We start from the raw sequence: 14,208 nt of genomic DNA, 5'->3' as shown, positions 1-14,208 counted from the left end.
AGCACTCTTTCCTGCTTATGCAGGGGGTCGGACTCGATGATCTATTGAGGTCCCTTCCGACCCTAGCATCTATGAATCTATGAATCTAAAAAAATAAAAATGTTTTTCTTTGGCTGAAAACTTTTCCACGCACAGTAATGTTAATAGCTACATTACAGGCAAATGGAGTATTACAACAAAAGCAGGATACAAATTACATCATAGCATATACAAACAAACATCTTTAAAAAAAAAACTATATTATCACAGGTCCCAGGTGATACAAAGAGATCCTACTGCAGAATTCACAACACTTAGGTCAGGGACACAAGCTCCCTGTACAGTAAACAAGACAGCTGGGCACCCAAGAACAGGATCCGGAAGAGTCAACATGGCGGGCAGGGAATCATCTATAAGGACATATGTTAAACCCCTAGGCCTCTCCAGGATTTAGAATCTTATTCTGGAACCTCTTTCCATGTACAATTCACAACTCCCAACCCACTTAAATATTCCATTTCAGCAGGGACTGGAACCCAGGTCTCAGCCCTTCCCATTAGAGGGCCTGACAGCTGGACTAGAGACTACTTTTGCATTTTCTAAGCCAGTGGTTCTTAATCTTTCTGGACTCAAGACACCTCTCATGGACTTAAGGCAGCTCTCCAAAACTTTTGTGAACTGACTAACATCCGATTAGAAAAAAATATTTACATATTACAGTGCTGACCTCCTTACAGAGGATCTGCACAGTGGGGCCAGGGATCAGCCAGGCAGGGACAAACCTCAGCCTGGACTTACCTGCTTATCTCTTCACACCTCATGGCATAGCACCCTTCAAAGGATCTATTTGGTGGGATGTTGGGTGCTGTGGCACTCTGAAAAATCACTCTTCCTGATTGAGAATCACTGCTGTAGATGAATATTTATGTCATCCAAAACGGCACAACTACAAAGAGGGCTCAAATATTACCTTCAAACCAGAATATCTTCCAGTACGGTGATAAAGGCACTTTCCTAAAATATGTGGGCTTAAATTCCTGAAGACAAAGGAGCAATTTGAATTGAGGCCTCCTACTTCTGGGTGAGTTCCCTGACCATTTAATTACTGGATAAAGAGGGGACATTGCCAACCTCCATCTTATACAGAGAGAACATAAGCCCCATAGATGAGGTAGACAAAAGAAAGCCTAGTTGTGAAGCACATGAATACTGGGTTACTCAACACTGTCAAGGCTGATGCCCTCTCTCAACAGGATTGTAGATAGAGAGGGAATTATCAGTGTTCTCTCAGGGCCTCTTGCCTTATTTAGACAAAAATGCTTTGAAAATGGAGAACATACAAACTGATCTTATTACACCCAAGATAAAAATTATGCAACATTTCTTTCATAATAATCTGTTTCAATGTTGCAGATGGTCCAGCTCCAGAGCTTGACATGAACCCTAAGGTACATTACAGAGTGGAGCACTGACTTCCATGTTCAGAGTTCATGAAAAGAACTGAGCTGCAAATAAAGATACTTTTCTTTACCAAGCCACCCTAATAACTGCCAGTTCTGCCTTTTAATACTTAGTTTTAATCGATCTCTAAAATGAAATAGGTTGAAAAGAGCTTTTGGTCTTAATATTTTAGATTAGCCATGGCCTCTCTTTACACTCAAAGCTATGAACCTGAAAAACAACATAAAGGAACATTATCTGATCTTCAGTGGGAGTTTCGGGGGGGGAGGAAGATGTAGGGGAAAAGAGGGGGGAGAAGAAAAGACTGCACACCTTGATGCCCAAATAACCAGATGTGTTACATAAAGCAAATCCAGAAGAGAAGCAAACAGTAAAATGTCAAGTTATCATATTAGCAACCTTCTAGTGGCAGTCCAGCAATATACAAAACAATTACAATAATCCAAAAGTAAACATTTATTCAGTAAACATTTTGCTATTCAAAATGTCTTGTGCAAGTTAAGGACACTAAGAGGCAGCACATTTTGGTTCCCCACCAAAAATAAAGCTCCTGACCAACTAGGGCTGATACATGGCACACTTTCATTTTATGGCATACCTGCAAGCTCTCAACCATACCACTCCCATCTTAATAAGACGTGGCATTTTGAATGGAACGTGGAAATCCCCATAATTTCTCCCACTTCTGTAACCCAGAAGCAGTTACAAAGGGGAGGGAAGGTCAGGAAAATATCAGCTGTCTTTTAATGCAATTTTGCAGCTATTAGCAAGGCTGACAAGCCAGCACTACAGGAACATGCAGGCCTCCCAGAACCGCTGCACACGAATCACCATGTTCTGGGGGTGATTAGAAGGCCCACAGAAAGAACAGCAAAAGTTAAGATGATGAAAATAACTGTTCCTGGATTAGAGCGTATCTGTGCTTTCTACTTAATATCCCATGACTAAAACCTAAAACTGCTGAGAACCAGAAAACGCAGTTTTTCAAGAAGCAAAGGGCATCAGGAGCTGATCTAACCCTGAAAAGACAAGAAAATGGAACAAGGCACTGCAGTATAACGCATCAGCAACCAGACGCGGCTCGCATCCCGCTTCCGAAAGCTCGCAGGAAGGTCCAGACTCCCCCTGCCGAGGCCCACTCTTGTTTGGGGGACTTTGTGTACAGCCCTGCAACATCAACGCCAGCCTGCTTTTTCTGCACTGGATACAGGCCCACCGCGTCCTACAGCAAGCGGACGCCGGAGAAGAAATAAGAGAGAAGAAGAACGAGCCGCATCTAGAGTGCTCAAGACCATCGGTCGGGGTTTGAGAGGAGCCACATGTCCAGTCTACCAAGCACCTGCCTGCAGGCACACCTCCCTCGTGCCTCGTCCATCGCACCAGCCACCTGCCAGGGGGAGGCGGAGCACGGGGCTGCCCCACACCGATAAGGACCGATGGAGGGGGGCGCTGACCTTGGCGCAAATTGGGGTCCTGCAGCACGTCGTGCGCGCGGTAGTCGGACACCCCGTGCAGCCGCAGGATCTGGACCACGGCGTTGCTGAAGCCGCACTGGGGCTGTGCGGGGTTGCCCTTCATGAACACCACCACCGGGTGCGCGCGCACCAACCGCTCCACCGCCTCGCGCGAGCCCTCGCCCTCGCCGCCCGCGGGGGGCCCTGAGCCCGGCGCCGCCTGGCAGAGAGGCCGCACCGCCCACCCTGGCAGCGGCCGCAGAACCGCGCGCAGGCACCGCAGCGACCCGCTCATGGCGCCGAACCCTCTGCGACCAGCAGCGGCCTCCCGGCGCCGCCCGCACCGCCTACCAGCCCGTCGCTCCGCTGGATTGGCACAGCTAGGGAACGGCCGGGTTCCGGACAGGTGCAGCGGTCTATCAATCACTGGCAATGGCCAGTAGTAACCTAACACTACTTTCTAAGCCCCTCCTGCCAGCTACTCCGTCCTATGGGAACTGTTCCGTAGCTTCGTTTGGATTGGATAAAATAGACGTCGATCCTCGTCAGCTACCAATAACAAGTTATAGCACTTGGCATCCCGCCCACTCGAAAGTGTAGCCCTCCCACCCACCCCCCACCTTCGGTGGGTGGAGTGGAGTGAGGCTTTCTGATTGGCCGTAGCTTCTGTCCGTCATCCAGCAGGGCGTCTCGCAGTGCTTTGTTTCTGGGGCGGTGGGCGGAGCTGGCGGTAGTGTTTCCGGGGTCGGTGCCGGGGGGGGAGTGTGAAGCTGCGTGCATTGCTGGTCCCAGGGCGGCGGCCGGTGTGTGAGATGGTGGCGGCGAGGGCGGGGCGCGGCGCGGCTCTGCGGGCGGAGAGAGGCCCGCGGTTGCCCGTACCGCGGGCGCACCAGGCCCGCAGAGAGAGCACGGGTCGAGGAAGCCGAGGCGGGGCTGCGAGAGCCGCGCGGCGCCCGCGCAATGTTCCTCCCACAGCGCCGCTCTGTTGCCGCGGAGGCGATGACTGGCTCCGTGTCATCGTCCATCACTCAACAGCGAGAGCAAGGCGCGGCCTCGTGTTGCTCAGCGCGGGGAGCCGCGCGCCTGGGCACTGAGGGCCGCCACAGCTGCTCCCCGCTGCGGTCGTGGCAGATCCGGCACCGCCGCAGCAGGCAAGGGCTTGGCTCTTCAGGGGTTGCAAATGCTTTTCCTAACCGGCCTTCAGGAAAATAAAAACCAGGCTTATGTGGGATTGGGAAAAGGAACCTGTTTGAGACAAGACCGAAACCTTTAGCTGAGGGGGGTGGGGCAGGCGTGTGAGGACAGGGTCTCAAACCAGCCCCAAAACAGCCAAGCTCTTGTTTAGAGGAAGTGGTTCAGTGTCTTCAACAAATTAAATCCATCTGCGTCTGAAAACGATTCATTAGCATGTCTTTGTATTTCAGGTGGCGACACGGATCTGCTGAAGAAATGTTAATGCCGCTTCCTTGGGGTGTTCAAAGGAAGGTTTTTAAGCACATTTTATGTTGCAGGTGATCCAATGGAGGAGCAGTTCTCGGCCCCTTATCAAGTCCAGTAATATAAAAGGAGCTGTTTCTAAGCAAAGCTGTAATGTTGTTGCATGCAAAGTTAGGTTCACAAGAGGGTCTTAGATTGGGGTTGCAGCTAGTGGCTGGCAACAACCTTGGGGCCCTGCTACACATTCAAATTAAAGCTGGATAGAAACCACCTATGGAGGAGTTGCACATTTTCAAACAATTTATGGTTCTGGCTCTTTTTATAGCTGGATAGTTATTTTTATTGTGTGATAATTACTTTGTACTTGTGACCAGTTTTACTTGCAAAGCATGTGTGGCCAGCCTAAATGTATTGTGCGGTGTGCCAGTGAATTGCATAATGTATGTAACATGTATCAGGGGTTGTACAGCAAGCTTCCAATCAGGATGGGGGTGGGAGGGATTTTAAGTTTACATGTGCACGCACACTAGAGCTCCACTGAGAGATGTTCCTGAGTCAGTCAGCAGTGGAGTTTTGCCTATATTGGTCATGGAGCAGTACAAGAAATGAAGCGTAGTCAGAACAAAAAGGATATTCCAGGAAAAGTGGAGGGATTCTAGCTTTGTTGTTAAACAGTATGATAAAGTAGTGTGGCTAATTTGCAAACAACATATATTGGCCATGAATGAATACAATGTAAAATGGCACTATGATATAAGTCATAGTTCTTGTGAGTTTGGCGATGGTTGAAGGAAGAAGCTAAAACTGTTACAGAAAGGCCTTATGGTGCATTAGTTTTCCAAGGCAACAGGTTCTGTGTTGGGCAGCTCTCTTTTGGCTCATGAGATGGCAAAGCAGGAAACACCTTATCCTGATAGTAGGTTAACCAAAGGTTGCATGTTACACATTGTGGTTGAGGGTTGCCCAGACAAAATGTGCGTTTAGTCAGTTGAGCTTGTCTGAAATGTGTCACATGGTTGAGGACATTAGTGATGAGCTTAAACTGCAGCTTCAGAAAGTTGCTGACAAATTTGTGGCATATTGAGTCTTTAGATGAGACTACTGAGAGAGACACTATTCATGTCCTTATTTTTGTTTGTGGAGCTATAGAAAAACTTAAAATATGTGAAGAATTTCTTGTGCTTGAAAGGCTAAACCAGAGCAGTAGACTTGTTTGTGTCAAATGTGTGGCATACTGCATTAAACAACATGCAGTGGGCATCTTTTGTTAGTGTTGCTAGATATAGTGCTCTATCCATGGTTGGAGCTAAAACTGGAGCAGTAACACTCCTAAACCAAGAAGTTATTGATGAACACAGTGTTGACACAATCTGTTACCATTGATTTATCCAGCAAAAAACTTTTGTAGCTCAGGTTCTCAAGATGGACCATATGATGAGTCATGAGTGAGAGAGCTTCATCAAATATAGAGGCCTCAATCACCAGCAGTTTAAGGCCTTTTTAGAAGACTCTGAAGCTGAATTTGGATGCTGTATATTTCACAGCAGCTTGATGACTAAGCACAAGTGCCACCTTGAAGTGTTTTTTTCTTTTGAGGGGAAAATGCAGTTTTGAATTTATGAATGCAATAAGACAAGGTTTTCATCTGCAGCATGATTCTGAGTGGCTATGTGACTTGGCATTCTTAGTCCATATTACTGGTGATCTTGCTGAATTGAATTTGAAGCTTCAAGGCTATGAGAACTTTGCTTTGACTCTTTTTGAGAGTGAGTCCTTTGAAAGAATAATTCAGACTATTACAGAAGTGACTGAAGGAAGGCAGTGTCTATCATTTTGCATCATGCAAAACAAGCACAAGCGTATGTAACAACATGGCCAAACGTGGTATAGAGACAGGAGAAGATTGTGCAAAGTGCTCATGGGTGAAGAACCCAGTGCACTGGAAGTTCTGTGGTCTGAAAAGTATTTGCAGACTATTCAGTGTTTGTTGGAACAATCCAGTCACTTTTTCTTGGATTTCAAGTTTCATGGGCAAGCACTGGCTATTTTTCCAAATCCATGTGACCCAAAAAGTGCTCCAGTGGACATGCAGTCAGAATTGATCAACTTACAAGGAAGTATATCAGCAAGGGCATTTTACTGTGAACTTGGTCTGGTTGAGTTTTTACAAAAGACTCCCCAAAACCTACCCTGCAATATGCAAATATAGGCAACACATGGCCTCCTTGTTTGGAAGCGTGTACATACATGAGAGCCCTCTCTACAATGAATAAAAACAGTTTTAAATTAAGATCCAGGCCAATGGATGGTCACCTTCATGCAGTTCTCTGCATTGCAATGTCAAGCATTTTACCAAGATGACAAAACATGGCATCTAAGAGAAGTCAGCTGCATAAATCTCATTCAGCAAAAAACTAGGTATGGGGCTTCCACTTTTTTTCCGGTATAATGTATTTATGTTGGAGAGTGCCTTTCTATAATGGTTTTTTATTTGATCTCATTTTTTAATCCTTGGCAGACTAGTTACAGTTGTTGAACTTAAAATCTGGTAAATTTTTAAGCGTGTAATAGTTTTTGTTTTGTTTTTTAAGGAAAGTTTTAAATAAAGTTTAAAATAATGTTCTGCTCTTTCTGTTTTTATCCGAATTGCAATATATTATAAGGAACTGTCTGTATGTGGCTTGCCGCCCAGGGCTGCATCTTTGCATACTCTTCAAGGATGAAACTTTGAGACCCTATCTAGTGGAATTCCTAACCTCTAGGAACAAAGCAATGCTTGGAGAGTTTGATGCCAAAGAACAGATCTCAAGAAGCAGCACACTGAGTGGGCGGATAGCATGAATCTTCAGTTAAAATGCTACCTGTAGATGCTTGCTAGCTTTTTTTTTTTTTTTTCTCTAAGTATATGTGTTTTTCTGCAACTCACCTGTCACTAGCCGTTAGAACTGATGCTAGCCTTTCTACCAAAATACAAATGAGATTTAAAGCTTTATTTTAAGCTTCGTGTCAACCAGTTTTTGGTTTTAGTGTAACAGGGCTGAGGGGTTTTAGGAATGAACACTCATTCAAGTGAGCTTTCTGTGCATGTCATACTTGGACTTTGATGGGAGGCATTTGATGCTTTTTTTGAACTTACACTAACTGGTTTCTTCCTTATCTATGAGGAAGGGGTTTTTAGTTTTTTTTTTTTTTTTTTTACTGCAAGGAGGAATGGTAAGATTTCAAAGGTGAGGTAGAATAGTAATATTCTAGTCAAAGGATAAATGTTTTGCCAATTCCTAAAACCAACAAACAGAGCAGATGGATATATACAACCTCTAATCAGGGTTTGGCCATCTCCAGTAACGGATGTATCTAAAGTGTGACTTACATGGTATCAGTCTGGAACGCATTGTCCCCTTTCTTGTTTTGTAAGACATGGAGCATGGCTAAACCAGGGGAAGCAGTGGCAAGGCAATTCTTGAGGGCTTGCTTGGTCTTATAGAAGTTGAATGAACTTGTTGAATCTCTTCTTTGGCAGAAGCAAATCTTTGCACAGCCACTTGGGCATGTTTGGTCTATGCTAAATAGAACTCTCTTGCTCTGACTGCTGCAAAGCCAGTCAGTTTTCAGCCCCTTTACATCTATAGATATTACTATTGCTTAAGCATCTTTGAATTCAAGATCATGACTAATTTTTTACCTGGGAAACAGGAGTTAGATTATTTTGGCCTATGGATGTGACTCCTTGTATGAAAAGTTTCCAGCACATAAATGGGTGTTTAGAGTCTACCAATCTGAGAAAGTTGAGCTGTGTAACTCTGAATTGCTTTCAGTATTTATCAGAGTTCTTTGTGGCTCATGAACGAGTGCCAAAGCCTTTTCTACCCATGAGTTAGACACCAGTCAACACTGTTACACCAGCAAAACATCTAGTTTGGGCATAACTACTTGCTGACATGTTGCCTCTCCACGAGGGGGCTCTGCTAACATAGTTATAAGTGGCAAAGGTTGTTCTGGTCCCTGCTTTTTCATTTTAACAGAGTCTGAATGCCCACAGCTCTAGTTGTAATTGTCAGCATCCCCTTTCTCCTTACCCCGTCCCCTTTTTTTTTTTTTGTAAGGCTCAACATCAAAGCAGCTAAACAGGAGCAAACTTGAATTGCACCATATTACATTCTATGTGAAACTGAAGGAAGTAAAATGTAGGAGAAACATTTTTTTTTATTCTCTGAGGTTGAGACTTCCCATGCACATGCGAGCAAATCTATCCAGCTGCTGGACAAAAGCTTGCCATGAATTACCTTGTTAAACTGACAAAATTAGCCACATGATACTGCATACAAGGAACAGATAATATGCTTGCAGTGTGTTTATTTCTATGTATATTTAACAACTGTAAAACAAAAGTTACATATGAAGTTAGGACACATAATAAGGTATATGCTGTGCAGAGTATTGAAGGCAGCTGGGAGTGAGAGAGCTTTGTAAAACCTTAATTCTTAATTATCTGACTGTCTAGGCTAAATTATAAAGAACTTGCTAAAACAAGCACCTGGAAGCCTAATATTTAATTAAAATATGTGAATAAAGTTGAATTAGAGATGAAGAAAATTAATGTGATTCATATAACATCAGAACTAGTTCATATTCTAGTGTCTCTTTTATGTAATGACAAGAAGAGAAAGAAACCTTGCGAAAACTTTAATTTACTCAGTCCATGTCCGTTGCATGCGTTTCATGCCTTTGTTCTATCAATGTTTGTCTTTCAAGAATGCCCGGACTTTACTATAAGAATAAGTGCAGTTGGTTGATAATTGTAGCAGTGTAGTGTGGCCTAGGAACACCCCTGTGGATCTGTCTAGATTTAGGTGCATGTGTATACATATGCTAGATAATCACCTAGCCAGGGTCATTTGACCCCAGCATTCTTTCCTGCCAGTGGCTGGGGGTTGGACTTGATCTGCTCAGGTCCCTTCTGACCCTACCTACCATCAAACTATGCATGTGCATTTGTTTTTAAATAGGTATGTATATATAAATGTTATTTTAAATTTCCATCATAAAAACATATACCTGGAACCTCCTTGTGACTCTAGAATAGCTTTGTGATGGTAACTTGATACTCTAATCCATGCAGGTAGGGAATAGTTTCTTACCTGTGATGACTTGTTACAAAAAAAAAAAAAAATCGTGATTCATTTCAAGTGGCCATAAGCAGTGTCTTATTAATGCTACCTGTAATTTCCATTGAACATCATGTTATCAACAGGGATCTGGATTTTCTGTTTCCCATGGCGGGGGGGGGAACCCCAGCGTTTCCCTTTTAACCAAAAAAATGCAGATTTTGCAGTTTTGCAAAGAGCTCTCTGCAGGCTGGGGAAAGCAGGAGAAGGGTGGAAGGGTGGTCAGGCAGGGGCATGTGTGTGCGCACTTACACATGCACATGGCCACCAAGCAGCTTAGCAGCTCCTGCAAGTAAGTCTGGTGGGGGGCAGGGGCTGAGGCTGCACATGGGGCTTGTGACCTGGGGCTGGAGTGTGTGGATGCAGGCTGGAGCTGCAGGTGGGTCATTGGGGGTGGGGAGGGGGATGGCTCCTCACCACTGCGCACTCCCAGGGAGCATGTAGGAGGCACGTGCCCCCCAGATCTGTGCGTGGGGCAGGGCTCCCTGCCCTCCCCACCAGTCCTCCGCCTAGCAGGGACCCAGCATGGCTGGGCAGAGTGGGGCCAGGCAGGGAAGATCTATGCTGCTGGAGGCCCTGTGCCACCCTGGCAAACCACCCCAGCCTGCCCAGTAGCAGTGGCGGCGGCAGCACAGCGTTGTGCTCCTCACTGCTGCCAGGCAGGCAGGGGGTACCTTGCTATGGTAGTGTGGGGCACTCGGTAGCGACAGCAAGCTTCCACGTCTGGCTCTGTTCTGCCCTGCAACACTGGGTCCTGCTTTTGGGCTGTAGAGGTCTAGGGGTGGGCAGCAGGGTGTGGACCCTAAGCCCACAGCAGGTAGGCTGCACACATCCCCTGCCTATCACAGGCTGCGTTCCAGCTATGCTACTTATGGGAAGGGAAGCTGGGCCCCATGCTCCACTCCGCCACAGCAGCCTCTTCCTCCTGCAGGTGACAGAGGTGGGGAGTGAGGGGCACCAGCAGGGCTGGGGGTGGGGAATGAAGGGTTTTGACCTGTGTCCTGGTGAGCAAAGGGGGCAGAGGGAATTCTGATTTTTTTTTCCATGATGAAAATCCCAAAATCAAACACCAACATGTATAGGTACTTAGAATTTATTTTATTACAGTAATTGAGGCACTAGTAATCTTCCAAATTGTTTTAAAATTGAAAATAAAACATGGTGTTCAGTTGATACCCATTGATACCCAGTGTTTCATTTTAATCACAGATTTTGGGGCTTTTAACGAGATAATTTGTGGGGTTTGGGTTTTTATCAGAGTACTTGAGATTTTTACACGGGGAATACCAGGAATCCTAGTTATCAGTTGCTTGTAATTTAGCAGGGCTGTAAGTTTTCATTTTCTCTTTTTGTACTGAAACCACCATGATTCTGCCTGCCTGCCTGCCTTTTGAAAAAAAAATATGTATATGTTAGTTTCTTAAAGGTCTAGCAGTGTTATACTTTGAAACAGTGACTTGGGAATTTGGCAGAGGAATGACTATATATCATTTTAGCAGTACTCCTAGGCACATTCAGGGTTTTGATCCAGGTTGGCAGTGCCCCCTGCTCCTTTCCCTGTGATCCTCTTACCCCACCCCATGGGCAGGCACACCATGCTGTGATGGCAAAAGCTGGGGACTTTTTGAAATCAGGTAAGAATTCCCCCTCCCTTCCTCTGTGTCTTAAGCTTTTGGCATAGGAAGAGAAGACTCCCATCACTGCTGATGTCCTGGCCACTGCTTCCCTGCTCTAGCCAGACTACAGGGAGAACTGTGAGAGGAATTGGGCTCCAACAGGGACAGCAGCAGCAGGAGGTGGGGGTGAAGCCACGAGGTGTCTCTGGCTGCATTCAACTCTACAGCTGTGCCCCACAGCCCTGGATGGAGCAGTTCTGGGGCTCCCTCCACACCTGGGCCAGCTAGGGACAGCAATGGGTAGGGTTTCCCCTTCGTGCATCCAGAGTCATCAGTGGAGATGGGGAGGGGAGAGGGAGGAGAGAGAAGGTGCTGAGTAGGTAGGATTCTTGCCTGCTTCAGGGGCTGCTGCTCCCATGGGATGGGTCAAACTCTTCAGGGAACCCAGACATCTGCAGCTGCTGGAGACCGGAGCTACACCATGGATGTGTGAGGGAGGAGATGCTCCATTTCCACTGGATTCTCCCTAGTTAGTGTTGAAAATCTGCTTACAGTTGGCTAGTTTACACACCCTTGAAAACTGCAGTTCATGTGCTCAGCAGTCTTGCTGTTTGAGCTAAATTACCAGGTTGTTTTTTCTTCATGTTGAGAAGACTTTTCCTGCCGCTGCTGCTTTGAGCTTTGTCAAAACCAGGTGCCAGAACTGAGTGCTCCTTCCCTGCTGAGCTCGGCATGTGCTACAGTAGACAAGGGGTAGATCTGTTGGAAGAGAGCAGAGACTGGAACAAAGCTTTGGGATGGCAGAGGAGAGCTGGGGCTGGAGTAGACTAGGAGCCAGTGTGGGATGAGAGGTAGACTCTGGCACTTGGTGAGAAGAGTTAGAGGTGTGTCGCTAAGACTGGGAACCAGTGAGGTTGGAGAGAGATTGGAGTGTGGAACAGGAAAGTAGTTAAGTAAAGTGGTAAGATATTGAATCTGAATGTGTAACTGAGGCAGACTGCAACTAGCAAATATGGAGGTTGATCAGACCAACTGTGAGGGTGAGGGGAAACTCACTGGCCTGGAAAGTGATGTGGGATGGGACAGGGGAAATAAGACTGACAAGGGTTAGAAGAATGGGACTGGGACATAGATCTGGCAGCAAAGGTGACCGAAGTGACCTGGCAGAGCAAGTAGAAGTGTTTCCCTTGCTAAGAACATAGACAATGCTATAGGTATAGCAGCTCCAAAAACAAAGAGGAAGCTACTGCTTGGGACTGCTCAGAACCTGTTAGCTGTAACTTTTATCTGTATGAGCCTGTAGCAATACATGAAGCTACCTAAATCACCCTAGTTTTGACCCTGAATGGAGCAGTTCTACTACACTTAAATAGCTACAGGCTCACAGAAAGTGTAACAGTTATGTCATAACAGCTGCTGTTTGCTCCCAAGCAGCAGCTTTCATAACCCTTTTCCCCCTGCTCCCTCTGACCTCTGTACCCCAAGCCTAGGGTGGAATCCAAGATCCATCTTAGAGCCTCAGCATTCCTCTGCTCTTGGTTATCCGTGACAAACTGGTGAGGAGATGATCCTGCCCCATGCAGGGAAGATCTAAATGACTTCTGGAGGCCCCTTCCAGCCCTACTTCTCTAAGTCTCATGTTTCCTATACTATGGGCCAAAGACTGCAAGCTGCTACAGCCATTTGTTAATCCTGACTTCAAGTGCCAGAGGTTTGTGTGTCAGGTATCTAGGTTGTAGCCATATTGGTCTAGAGGAAAAGGCAATTGGGGCTTGTGGTAGAGGTGATGTCTTTTATTAGACCAAGAATTTTGCCAAAAAATGTCTTTTAATTGCAAGCTTTGGGGCACAAACACCCTTTATCAGGCATCAGAGAAAAGATTGTAAAAGTTGTCCTGGGTAGAAATGAAAGATATTTCATAGGATTTCACAGAGGAGTCAATAGGTGGAAAACGCCTCTGGGCAAGCAGTTATTATCTGGTAAGGAGTCTCTCAGCTCTCTTGTGAGGCTCTGTGATGATGCAAATTGCCTTGAACAATGGCAGGAGCAGCATCTCAGGTTATAGGTGGTCAGAGTTGCTTCCTCCTTGGGAAATTATGAAGATTTCATTTAAAAAAATCAGCTAAAACTTCATATCTTTCATGTGTCAGGTATCCAGGTTGTAGCTGTATTGATCTAGAGGAAAAGGTAATGGGGGCTTGTGGTCTGTGTGATCAGTTTAAGTTCCAACACAGCTGATGTTCTCACCGGATTCCAAAAACCACATAAGAATTGCTGTGCAGCTTTTATAAGCTAAGATCACGAGAGGGGAAATGCCATATATCTGGGTCTGTGAAGGCAGTTTTCCTTAAGTGTTCCCAGGGATAACTGTTCTTCTGGTGTGGTTTAGTACTTGCTGAGGTGTTGGGGCTGAAAGCTCACTTTATGGAAACGGGAAGTTCCTCTCTAGCATGCTTCTGTGTCCATATGGCTGAGGGCAGGAGAAACTTGGGGGTATCTGAACCCCAAGCCCCAAGGCTTGGGCCTGCATGTAGGATGCCTGCCAAAAGACTTCGGAAATATCTGGAGTCCCTAGTGGGGGCAGAGGTTGCTTGCTGGTTGTAGGGCCATGTATGATTCCAGAATGACTCTCAGATTTGGACTTGATTTGGCTTGGAATATGAACAATTTATTTTAAAAATAAAATAGTTGATGGAAGTCTATGTCATCTTCTTGGACTTCCAGAAGGCCTTCGGCACAGTGTCCCACCCAATTCTGGTGGGCAAGTTGAGGGACTGCGGCATTGACTAATGCAAAGTCACATGGGTGGCAAACTGGCTCCAGGGGCGAACCCAGAGGGTGGTGGTGGATGGGTCGATGTCAACCTGGGAGGGTGTGGGCAGCGGAGTCCCCCAGGGCTCGGTCTTTGGGCTGGTGCTGTTCAACATCTTCATTAGCGACCTGGACAAGGGTGTGGAGAGCACCCTGTTCAAGTTCGCTGATGACACCAAGCTGTGGGGTAAAGTGAATACACCGGCAGGCAGGGACCACATCCAGGCAGACCTGGATAGGTTGGAGAAGTGGGCAGATCTGAACAGGACGCGGTTCAACAAGGAC

At 46.1% G+C, this 14,208-nt stretch overlaps 1 protein-coding gene and 1 long non-coding RNA gene across 2 annotated transcripts in view; both read right to left on the bottom strand.

The window, feature by feature from the left end:
- GLRX5 (glutaredoxin 5) overlaps nt 1-3,228 on the bottom strand; it is a 7,277-nt gene extending 4,049 nt beyond the window's left edge. The window contains exon 1 of the mRNA XM_019552473.1: nt 2,895-3,228. Coding sequence (XP_019408018.1) covers nt 2,895-3,189 — 295 coding nt within the window. The 5' untranslated portion in view covers nt 3,190-3,228. The remainder of the gene's footprint in view (nt 1-2,894) is intronic.
- An 8,491-nt stretch (nt 3,229-11,719) lies between these two features.
- Nucleotides 11,720-14,208, bottom strand: part of LOC109321727 — a 17,239-nt gene continuing 14,750 nt past the window's right edge. Inside the window, exon 2 of the long non-coding RNA XR_002104153.1 lies at nt 11,720-11,871. This is a non-coding gene — a long non-coding RNA (uncharacterized LOC109321727). The remainder of the gene's footprint in view (nt 11,872-14,208) is intronic.

This window comes from Crocodylus porosus, unplaced genomic scaffold, assembly GCF_001723895.1.
Source record: "Crocodylus porosus isolate Cpor-Errol unplaced genomic scaffold, CroPor_comp1, whole genome shotgun sequence".
In the NCBI taxonomy this organism is placed as follows: Eukaryota; Metazoa; Chordata; order Crocodylia; family Crocodylidae; genus Crocodylus; species Crocodylus porosus.
The sequence above is the reverse complement of the archived record's forward strand: the minus strand, read 5'-3'. Positions and strand labels throughout refer to the sequence as shown.